Source organism: Mya arenaria, chromosome 3 (genome assembly GCF_026914265.1).
Source record: "Mya arenaria isolate MELC-2E11 chromosome 3, ASM2691426v1".
NCBI classification, from domain to species: Eukaryota; Metazoa; Mollusca; class Bivalvia; order Myida; family Myidae; genus Mya; species Mya arenaria.
In genome coordinates this window covers 74,368,916-74,381,515 of record NC_069124.1, presented here as the reverse complement: position 1 = coordinate 74,381,515, position 12,600 = coordinate 74,368,916, and the positions used below count along the sequence as shown (strand labels likewise).

The following is a 12,600-nucleotide window of genomic DNA, read 5'->3' as shown; positions in this document are numbered from 1 at the left end:
TACTTTTTTTGGTGCCAATCTGGTGTACAGTCCCTTTTACTTCCGGCATGATTATATTACATGAAATGCTCAACATGGCTTAGTCGCGGGAAGTAAGAAACACGCCCTGACCGTCATGTTTTATTAAAATGATATCTAGCTTAAATACTATGTGTAAAGTAGTTAACCCTCTATTTCAAAATCAATATTTAATCAACATTACGATATAAACATGTATGATGTGCTTTGAAACATCTATAAATGCACTTATTCTTAAAAAGAAAACCAAATACAAAAATATTTAACTGCTTTCTACAGAAGAAGATGATCTTTATAAGCTTTTAGCATCCTATCAAATTCTTAAGTATTTAGAATGAAATAGATGTTGTCATTTTCATGAAATAAATATTTTTATACCAAAATCAATATTAACTTTTTAAAGATGTTTAATTTCTGTTTTCAAGGCCGCCAGAGCAATAAACATGGAACGCTTTTCATCGAAAACGTTCAAACGAGGACAAGTTAATGATAATAATGATTCCCAGTATAAAGTTTGGTTATAATAGGCAAAGCAGTATAAATATATTATATGGCACTTAAGGGTGTGGTTGGCAGTTCACGGTGGACATTGGACGACCACAATAGCGTTATACATGAGGTTGTATGAAACTTTAGCTGGATCCCCCATTTCAATCGGAACACCTCGGCCAGTATCAAACAGGAATCTCGAAGCTTACCGGAGATTGCCGAGTTGTTACGAATGCCCCCATTTTGGTTTCGGGTATAAGTAGTACATTTGATTCTGTTCGCAACTTTCGCGATTCTTTTTATGAAAATTAGGTCATTATCTTAACAATTAAAAAACAGCATAACAACACATCGACGTGAAAGTAATCATTTATAGCTAAATTCTAAAGTCGCTGACAACGCTTCTTAATGTAGGTAAAACAACCACAACACCATCCATTACATTAACAATTCTTTTTTTTTTGCAGCATAACAACACATCGACGCGAAAGAAATCATTTATAGTGAGTGCTAAATTCTAATGACGCTGACAACGCTTTTTAATGTAGGCAAAACAATCACAACACCATCCAAAAAAGAATCGTCTGAAGTTCCTGTTGAATATGCCGTAAATCCATGGATTAAGGCTACTATTCAGCAGGAAAGACCTTGACCCAATTTTGAAACCGACTAACCCAGCTCCGGAGAGAAATAACGCCTCGTGCTTGCCTTCCACTATCCTCCATACGGTCAACGAGAGGAAAGGGAGGCCACTTAATATGAATATAACAGTAACGATGATCATCACCATGGTAATCCTCACAGATTCCTTGTCCACTCTTATATTCTTTTGTGGAATAACGCTAGTCTTAGTTCCGACATGATTTTTCATTATACCGTGAGTGCCTTGGTCCAGTTTGGAAGCAGAATGATCTTTGGAATCTTTGCTAACTCTTTCATCGGTCGTGCTGGTTTGCGTGTTCGTGAAAGATATATCTGCGTCATTGTTTGACGTTTGTTTTTGGAAAGGGCGATGTTTTTGTAGATTTTTATTGTGACTAAATATTTTGTTTCCGATAATGCTGTATAACACGATTAACGCTATCGATAAGATAATGAAGAGTAAGCAATGAACTCCATTAAACATCCATACATATTTCCGGTATGCTTTGTCTTTCGTTGAGGTACAGTCTGACCCCCATAGATCAAGACCATACTCGTTGTCAATAGGAACCTTTATTGATCCATAGATCAACAAAGATGGCCATGACAAGAAAATTGCAATTCCTATAATGCCAACACTAACAAACCTTGTTGTTTTGAAAGTCAACTGAGGTTGCGTTGCCCTGCATATCTTTTTAAAACGATCGGTCGCTATGGCAACGAGAGTAAGAATTGACCCAATTCCAGCAAAGTAGTTAACAAATCGCAGAATTTTACAAGCGATATTGTTTTCGAATGTATAGTACAGCTGTATGTCGACGATTTCTGTTGGCATGGAAATGGCACAAACAATTATGTCATACAGCGCAAGTATCACAATGAAATATGTGTTTGTAGTTCGCTTCGTCTTGCAGCCATAGAAGAAGCATACCATCACATTGCCAATTAAACCGAGAACCATACAAATCACGATATAAATTGTGGCAGGGAGCATCAGTCGAGCCACCTCATCATTGAGGCGCTGAATAAGTTCTGCAGTGTTTGCAGTTGTAGTCATGTTGTCATCGCTTGGCAACGTTGTTGAGTTGTTAAACATCTTCACAGCGGTGCTGGAGGATTCAGTGTGGTTGCCAGGTAACGGCATGATGGGATGTCCTGACTTATCATTGGCAGTTGAAGACTGAAACAGCGTCACCTTTTTTATCTTTAATATGCAGAATAATTTAATATTTACCAATTTAAATGTCTTAATGTTGGGATTCATCTTTACATTTGAGTTTAGAATTCATTGCATTTATGAAAAAGTATGAAATGAAAATACATGCATTCTATCAAAACATATCAAATTATGAATAAATGAACAGCGGATACATTGTACTTTTTTCTTTTTTACTGAATGTCTTGTATAAAACTCATATATATTCCATTAACAGAAATTAATAATCAAAATAAACAGGTCGTGCTTAGCAAGCATTTAGTAGTATATAATGTTAAAATAATACATACATGTGATAATATATCTCTTCAGATGAACTTCATTATACAGATACTGAATGTTATTTAAATGTTACCTTTTATTATTCACAATCACTAGGACTACGACGAATCCATCAAACATGTACCACAAACACTAAGAAAGTCTAAACGTTAACCAATGAATGACCGTCATCAGATCCCAAAGTGCTTGCATCTTCCGGCATTAGCAAAGTTTTCACTGCGTTTTTGCTTAAACAGCCACTTTATTAAATGTAAAGGGTTGAATAACACGATCTATGCGTTTTATATTTCATTTTTACATGGCAAATGCACGACACTGGTTGTTTGTATGTTCACATGCAGCGAAGTTTGTCGCAACCGAGGTATTCTGCATAGTTTGTGATTACCGGCGTATTTCATGGCGTTACAAAGCTGCATTTCAGTCAGATCTGAAACACATCAAATGCAACAAACTATACGGTGTACGGCCCGTTTCCTCTTCAAGATAACATTTATCATGATAGCAGTGGACGCCACAATAACCCAGTCTGAGCACTACTGTAAAACATAGTTACAAAGCCATTTATTATATCTTTTAACATGTGATTTAATTTTTATCAGTAGTATCTTATTTATGGCTGATACGACAGTACGCCAAGGCTGACCCCGGCAACTTTTCAACATTAAATTATGATCACTTCAGCATTTGAAAACTGATAACTCGTCACTGTTAAAATATCAGTTGTAGGGTCATTTTTAAGGGTTCGTTAAATTAAAGACAAGACGAGTTTGATGCAAGACATCAACGACGCTTAAATGTCAATATATATTTTTCAGCATAATTCGAATGAGGGTACCTATTCATAAGTTCAAACATTCTTATAAATGATTAAAAAAGCAGTGATGACATGAATTGATATTAAAAAATATTAAATCAAGAGAGCGCCATGATGTCAGAAACACGTTCGAGACAAAATTCAACATATCCCTTCCGCCACCTGAATGGCAGCCAATTATTCAGTTCGCAGATTATGTATGCGGGAATATTAGAGGTGTTATGTGGAAACTATTCCATACAGGTAAGGTAGATATCAAGGTGCTTAATCGCCTTCTTTGAGTTTATAAGCAGGGCCTTTTGGCTCTAGCCGTTACCCTAGCGACGGACCCTGTATTTTCTCCCAATATGGGGGAACTAAGAACATGAATAGGGCAACCAAGCAGAGGATACCACAGTTATAATTCCAGAGTGATTTAACCAGACTTGATAAGGATTAGGCAGCGAAAAATGAAAAAAGAAGAGTTTAAACACATACTGAATGACGTCTTATCATTTAAATAATAGTATGTATACCAATTACCATTTCGCATATTTTACATAATATGTTATACATGTAATAATAAATTATATAAATTCCATTCGGCTTGCTTCGGCGATTTAAACGCATACTTATAATATGTGTTGTATTAATTCGGATGGGTGAGGCAAAGACACACTGTTTTGATTACATGTTTACTGGGTGAAGTCTGGTTAACAAAATCTATTAAAGTGTACAGCCATAGGTTAATAATACACAATACATGCAATAAAGATTATGAATTAAGGGAAGTTTTGCTATTTAATGCATCATCAATTGAAGTGCTTGAGTAGTGTAGATAATACAGCATCTCTCTCTCTCTCTCTCTCTCTCTCTTCATGATTTCAATTGAAGGAATCATTTTTCGTACAATTTCACTTTAGAAAGCATGTTTGCAGTATATTTCAATAAGCACAATTTCTGTATGAAATGCCTAGCATTGGATAACAAGTGATACAATCTGGGTGTTTCCTGGTAGATAAATGTTATCGTTATTGGTTAAGTTTTCTTCTTACGTTGTAGATCTAGATAATTATCATGATTATGCCTGACTCTTTCTTTTGCATATGTTAAGTTTAGTCAACACCTAGGGTTAAGTTGGAGCTGTTTTTTTTCACTTGCAAAATGAGATTAAATGTTAAATAAACACATGTGTTTAATGTTATTTCCATGGTATAGTTTCCACAGTTTGTCTATTTCACATAAAACAAATAAAAATAGATTATAGGAAAATAGCAAGCCCATGATAATGGTATATATATATATATATATATATATATATATATATATATATATATATATATATATATATATATATATATATATATATTTATATATATATATATATGTTGTAAAACATAACGAGTCGCGAATCTAGCCTTTGAAGTTCGAGTGAGCGCCAAACCAAACTTTCCTGTATGCTTGTAACACTGGTGAGAGGAGAGAAGTCATGTTTCACCCAACGGATTATCCGACGTTGAACCATTTCAATTGTATTGTTATTTGAATAATATAAAGAAAATGTGAGTGTATTAATTTATTTTATGTGGAAAAAATAACGTAAGTAAATTCATACACATCATAAAACATATTTTTTAGTTATATCATACATATAAAACATAATCCCGAGTAGGTCAAAGACCAGCGTCTTGGATGGAGTGGGCAGGAAAAATGCATGTTCATACGTCGCAATTTCGTATGCAAGAACTGTTAGTTTATTTAAAGTAGATGAAGCCATACCCACACCCAATTACTGCAGTATGGCTTGAGCAGCTGAGACGCCACCCTGACTTGAGTTCAAAGTTGTCACATCTTAATATCAGGAGTATTGAAAAACTGTTCTAGAAAGAAACAAGGAAATGCAAAACTCTTCCTCTATTTAATTTAAAGACCCGTGCCTTGTGTAAATTAACTACTCAATGAAAAATAAAGACACACGCGATACACTTTTTCTGGGTTTTAAACAAATACTGAGCACTCTAAATGTCACGAAACCATTTAAATCCGAATGCCTGGCAAATAAAGCAACTGGTATCAATTGACAACTTTTTTTATCTATAGCAAGCAGAAAATTCCCTATCATCCATGTTGTTCCTTAATAGCCAATGACTTTCTTGGCAAGCAATTACTTTCTGAGGAACCAATGACTCTCTAACCAACCACTTACTTCTTTGCAACAACCTACGTTCATAGCACCCAATGACTTCCTTAGCAACATATGACTTCCTTAGCAACCAATGACTACTTTAGCAATCACTTACTTCCTGATCAACTACGGACTCCCTCAGCAACCGATTACTTTCTTAACAACTACCTTTATCCATATCAACCAATGACTTCTTATGGAAATAATGACTCCATAGCAACCAATAACTTTCTTAGCAATCAATGCAAATCTTAGCAATTACATTCATCTAAAGCAACCAATGACATAGTAAAAACCTACATCCATATCAACCATTTTCTTCTTTAGCAACCAGTGACATCCATATCCATCACTTCTACTTCAACTGCCATCACTTCCATTGCCCAGGGAAACAACCATTAATAATTAACTCTGACTTGATGGTCATTTCAATTTCGTGAGCAATATAAGACATTTTTTTGGTTTATGAATGATGAGCTGGCTTGATAAAAAAAAACTGTTAACAATCATAATCGAGCGTTGAAGTTACATCGAACGTTGAAACAATGTTAAAAATACAGAGTTTAAATGTATCAATGACAACATTGATCGGCGCTTCTCCCATTTATCGTTCTCCTGTTCAAATCAGCCTATTCAAAAGAGCTCCCTTGATGTGTTTTTTTTTCAATGCTTATCACAAAAAAAGTCCACTCGCCCCTGTATGTAACCCTAGTCCGTCAGTGCTTTCAGCACATTAATTCACATTTTGAAGTCCCACAGGCAAGCATAGGCTTCTCTGAATTACATATTCACTATGATGGTCGGTTGAGGCATGGAAAGAATTGCGAAGTGGGGACAGTCCAAGAGAATAAAAAAACGTATAAAAATACGTATGAACACGTACGTTCTTGATCTGGGTTGTTTCGATAGAAAATGGCCGAGGAGTTCCGAATGGCTTTTGGACATTACCATGCGACCAAAGACGATTTGGAGTTCCGAATGGTCCACAAGCGTCAAGTATTCCTAATGCAAGCATAGCAAAACTGTACTCAAGCCCGGCTCTAACTATTGTCATCTTGGCCCGGTTCTCACTATTGTCATCTTGGCCCGGCTTTCACTATTGCCATCTTGGCCAGGTTCTCACTAATCTCATCTTGGCCCGGCTCTCACTATTGCCACCTTGACCCGGCTCTCGCTATTGCCATCTTGGTCCGGCTCTCACTATTGTCGTCTTGGCCCTGTTCTCACTATTGCCATCTTGGCCCGGCTCGCACTATTGTCATCTTGGTCCGGCTCTCACTATTGTCATCTTTGCCCGGCTCTTACTATTGCCATCTTTGCCCGGCTCTTACTATTGTCATCTTGGCCCGGCTCTCACTATTGTCATCTAGGCCCGGTTCTAACTATTGTCATCTTGGTCCGGCTCTCACTATTGTCGTCTTGGCCCTGTCCTCATTATTGCCATCTTTGCCCGGCTCTCACTATTGCCATTTGGTCCGGCTCTCACTATTGTCATCTTGGTCCGGCTCTCACTATTGCCATCTTTGCCGGGCTTTTACTATTGTCATCTTGGCCCGGCTCTCACTATTGTCATCTTGGCCCGGTTCTCACTATTGCCATCTTGGCCCAGCACTCACTATTGCCATCTTGGCCCGGCTCTCACTTTTGCCATCTTGGCCCGGCTCTCACTATTGCCATCTTGGCCTGGCTCTCACTATTGCCATCTTTGCCTGGCTCTCACTATTGCCATTTTGGCCTGGTTCTCACTATTGTCATCTTGGCCCGGCTCTCACTTGCTATCCTGGCCCGGTTCTCACTATTGCCATCTTTGCCCGGCTCTCACTATTGCCATCTTGTCCCGGCTCTCACTATTGCCATATTTACCCGGCTCTCACTATTGCCATCTTGGCCCGTTTCTCGCTATTGTCATCTTGACCCGTCTCACACTATTGCCATCTTGGCCCGGTTTTCACTATTGTCATCTTGGCCCGGTTCTCACTATTGCATTTGGCCCGATTCTCACTATTGCCATCTTGGCGCAGCTCTCACTATTGTCATCCGCGCCCGGATCTTAAGATCTTAAAATTGCTCACGATTTAGGCAACCGTTGTATATCTTACCATTTTATACAGCATCTTCATGCATCAGTTCAAAACTGTCGTGGCATTGGACCGATTTCCTACGAATCGAATTGTATTGTATTTTTAACGCAACTCATTCTTGCATAGTTTAACGGTCATCGGGTATGCATTCTTGGGCTTGCCCGGGTAATTAGGGATGAACATGGTTGATCGTGACATCTATTTTATTTATATCCAGTACAAATGGACATTACTTTTCTAATACTCATTTCAATTTGCTACACAGGATTGCAGTTCATATATAATAGTTATCGTAACCACACTCTCGCGCAACATCGTGCCAACGAGAGTGACTTAGTATAAGCACGGACCTATACACCGTGGTATAAGTTATCATAACTTTCTTCACAATCGTTGTTAAATATATATTGTTTAAACTAGACTTATCGTGAGGAATCTTCTTTCAGCGTACACATATCGCCTTCATACGTTATACCGCTGAAGCACAATCGCAAGAATTCGTCATCCCACTGTAGGGCATTCATCAGTATTCGTACAAAATTCATTACGAATAATTCCCGAGAGGTACGGGGGCTGAAATGGTGAAGTGATAGTCAGGCTTTATTTGTTGATACTCGAAGGCTCGTCTTAGAATCATCGTAACGGGTGAAATCGGGTCCATCACCTCCCGACTCAACTACGATGAACACGTTTCAAGATTCATATTGGACCATCACGGCAATAATTTTATTTTTATGTTCACTCTACCCGTGCTCTAAATGTCATGACAATAATCTCGATTTACCAAACTGACTGGCCTTTTTAGGCTAATTGGTATGATATTTAGGGTTGGAACCTCTAGCGGATAGGTTTGCTTTATTAACAAAGAAATTACAACAATAGTTACTGCATTAGAGTATTTACCATTAAGCGGAAACCATTTTTTATGTTTAGTTACAGCGACATTGGACCATATGACCGCATATGCAATCCCAAGTTATGTTTTCACATTAGCTTACTATATTCCAAATGTCATCACTTTACTGCAATTCCGACTGAAGTTATTTAGTGGAACGCATTTTGCTTTCTATTTTAGTAACAGCGACCTTGACATTGCTGAACCCAAGTACAACTAGATAAAAAAGCGCTTGTCTCCCCCATTGTGTGGTCTTAGAAATAATCAATGAGGGACATGGGATTTGTACTTTTGGACTGGAGACGAACAGACTTAGGGATCATCTTATGGTTATGACTAAAAACATACCAAGTATGAAGTTCCTGAGTCCAAGTATGAGGTTCGTTGGTCCAAGCGTTCTTTATTTATTGAGCGGAAAGAAGTGTGACGTACGGACTGGTGACCAAAAAATGATTTCCCCTTGAAAGTCAATGTTACCTTGACCTACTGACCTCAAAATCAATAGGGGTCATCTACTAATCAAGACCAACTAGTAAACCAAGTAACAAATTCCTGAGCCCAAACAGTTATTCAGCGGACACTTTTATTTTACCTTAAAGTCACCTTGATTTTTAACTTAGTCACCAACTAGTCATGACAAACTGGCAAACCAAGTATGAAGTTACTGCGTGCAAGTGTTCTTTAGTTATTATTGGAAACTGTGTTTTCCCCTCAAGGTCACTGTGACCTTGACCTTTAACCTACTGATCCCAAAATCAATAGGGGTCACCTACTAGTCATGACCAATTGGTATATCAAGTAAAAAGATCCTGGGTGCAAACATTCTTAAGTTTTTGAGCTAAAACTTTTCTTTTTTTCACCTCAAGGTCACCGCGATCTTGACCTACTGATCTCAAAATCAATAGGGGACATATAACAGTCATGGCCAACTGGCATACCAAGGTTGAAGTTCCTGTGTGCAAGGATTCTTTAGTTTTTGGGCCGAAACCATTTTTCAGCTTTAAGTCACCGACAACATATCGATTTTCACCTGAGGGTCCACGCGACCTTTTACCTTTTGACGTACTGGTCTCAAAATATATATAAATAGGAGTGAATTTGCATACAAAGTAGAATGAAGTTCCTGGCCCCAAAGTATCTCCAGTTATTGAGCGGAAACCGTTTTTTCACCTCAAGGTCACTGCGACCATAACCTTTGACTTACTGATCCCAAATCAATACGGGTCATCTACTTGTCATGACCAACTGGCATACCAAGAATCAAGTTACTGGGTGCAAGTTTGCTTTAGTTTATATCGGAAACTGTTTTCCCGTCAAGGTCACTGTGACCTTGGCCTTTAACCAACAAATGATCCGCAAATCAATAGGGGCCATGACCAATTGGCATATTAAGTATGAAGATGCATACTAAGTATCCTGGGTCGTAGCGTTCAAAAGCAATTGAGCGGAAACGAAGTGTGACGTACGGACTGACTGACTGACAGACGGACAGACAGGGCAAACAAATATGTCCTCCTAGACAATACTACATGTATACATCATTCCTGTCTACATTTATTGAACGGAAACCTGTTTTCTAGTTTAAGTAACAGCAACCTTGACCTTGATCTCAATGACTCAAACTCAACCCCCAGGTACATCTTCACATGATTTTGCTGCATTCATCAATATATCATAATATCATATTGATTACTGAAGTAATTGAATGTAAATATTTTTTTCTATTTTTAGTTACAGCAGTCTAAACCTTGACTTTATCCGAATCCACCTTACATGAGCTTCCTACATGTCGAGTTTAACCACTTTGTGTTAACCGTATCGGAAATTGTTATTCTACTTTTAGTAACATCAGTAGTAGTATATTGCCGGTTCTGGAACAAAAAGTTGAAAACACATGTATGAAAAAACATGAAAAACATGAAAATCGTTCGATTCTTCATTGAGGAATCGAAACAATGACCATCGTTTCAAGGTAACGGTTACATCAATGTATGATTCTACCTAAATTCGCTCCCCAAATTCTTAACGGTCAGGCAAGCGTGCGAGCCCGGTAAACCCCAAGCGCCAGTGTCCATAGGCCAGCGTGTGCACCCCATCCTCCTAGCGCCCTTAGAGAGGGACGAGCCCTTAGACGCCAGCTTTACTGGTTTAAACTCAACTTCCATCATTGGTTTCCATTGAACTGTGGTCTTCTAAATGTCTATAAAAACGAGCAAGGTCAGTCTAAAGGCATGATCATTCATAGATTCACACTTGAATAGCAAATATTTGTCAGGCTGTGTAGCACTTCGCAGACTAGTAAGATCATTGCAATAAACATTCATGTATGTTATTGACAGCGTATCTCACGTTTATTTTAATGAACTATAGGGCCAATTTCACGTATTTAAATATATTTCGATGAATGCAGGGATCGCTAATTATCCATGATCATTAGCATACTGTAGATTAAAAATATCGTTGTATATAGCACCCACGATTCTTACTGACAGCGTATATAAAGCGAATCCAGCCAAACTGCGGCCAATTTCTCGTTTAAAATAACTTTTAAATGCAGACGGCAGTGCAGACACAGCTACTATGACAAATAAACGCTTGCATGTGGTAACGGAAACCTTCTTAGTCTCGATCAGTCAGCCGCTCTGATCAGAGTCAATTCAATACAGAACAGTGTCAAATGCAAGCGTCTAGATGATCGAGAGTACTTACTTTTACTAGTTTCGTACCCAAAACAGTTCGAACTTTAAATATTACTTTTCCCGGCTTTTTCCCGATTTTAACCTATACTCGCAAAATTCAAGGCATTTTCACGACCGGGAACAGACTTTTCGATATTCACGACTTTTTTTCCGTTTTCCCGGTAGCGTGGGAACCCTGTTTGATGACTACAAGGCCTGTCTGTTTAGTCGAAAAGAGCAGTTACGAAAAATGAATGTATACGCAGCCACGGTCATGAAATATTCACGGAGGAGGTAAACAAGATAGCATTGAGCGCAAACGATGACAAGCGGGTCATTCAGGAGGATGGGGTGCACACGCTGGCCTATGGACACTGGCGCTTGGGGTTTATCGGGCTCGCACGCTTGCCTGGCCGTTAACAATTTGGAGAGCGAATTTAGGTATAACCATACATTGATGTAACCGTTACCTAGAAACGATGGTCATTTTTTCGATTCCTCAATGGAGAATCGAACGATTTTCATGTTTTTCATGTGTTTTCAGATTTTTGTCCCAGAAACGACAATTTATATCTACTAACATCGACCTTAGCCTTGACCCCATCAACCCCGAATCAACTTTACATGAACTTGCTACATACCCAGTTTCAGCACTATACTGTACGTTAATTCTAACTTGAGTGGAAACCTATATTGCTATTTTTAGCAACAGCGACCAAAAATTACTCTTAATGCAATTCCAATGTACGTTTCCTCATGAGCTTGCTACGCATCAAGATTCATCATGATACGTCTGGGCTGCATCATCATCATCATCATTATCAATGTTGATGATGATGAGGAGTACAAGGACAACAATGGCAACGTCGACGATGATGATGGTGGTGATGACGTGTCATATTAGAATCACACACTGACTTATGGAATAGTGATTGTTTTTCGCATGTTTGATTTTTGTGGATGTGGAACACATGCAGATTCTGGCTGTATTTATGTAGCTCACGCTAACCCCTGATAAAATGACACACAAGCATTTAAGTTTTCATGCAATATAATTCGATGACGGATCAAGCTATCAAACCTATTTCAAAGAAAAAAAATTCAATACGGTATCAAAACTTCAGCTTCCTCAGCTGGTCATTGATTATTTAGAATCTGTTGCTGGAAACAAACCATTATCCTCAAAGGTCTATTGGAAGATGGCTTCATAGTTTGGTATTGATGGGGTGGGGTTCCTTAGACTCATCTACTAGTAATGATAACACTTGTGCAACACAGTCCATAAACGCATAGGTCTCTCCCATGTATAACAAAAACAGGC

The 12,600-nt window shown here is 38.3% G+C and overlaps 1 protein-coding gene across 1 annotated transcript; it reads right to left on the bottom strand.

Annotated features, from left to right (window-relative positions):
* Positions 1-454: 454 nt before the first annotated feature.
* On the bottom strand, positions 455-2,875 carry LOC128229147 (cholecystokinin receptor type A-like). The gene is made up of 2 exons (XM_052940863.1): positions 2,721-2,875; positions 455-2,329 (listed from the first exon to the last, which is right to left on the bottom strand). The coding sequence occupies exon 2, from the start codon at positions 2,291-2,293 to the stop codon at positions 1,025-1,027; it is 1,269 nt and encodes a 422-aa protein (XP_052796823.1). The 5' UTR covers positions 2,294-2,329; positions 2,721-2,875; the 3' UTR covers positions 455-1,024.
* Between the last annotated feature and the right edge of the window lie 9,725 nt (positions 2,876-12,600).

What these genes read in the sequence shown, in the direction of transcription:
- LOC128229147 (XM_052940863.1), bottom strand. Translation starts at nt 2,293, where the DNA reads ATGCCGTTACCTGGCAACCACACTGAATCCTCCAGCACCGCTGTGAAG.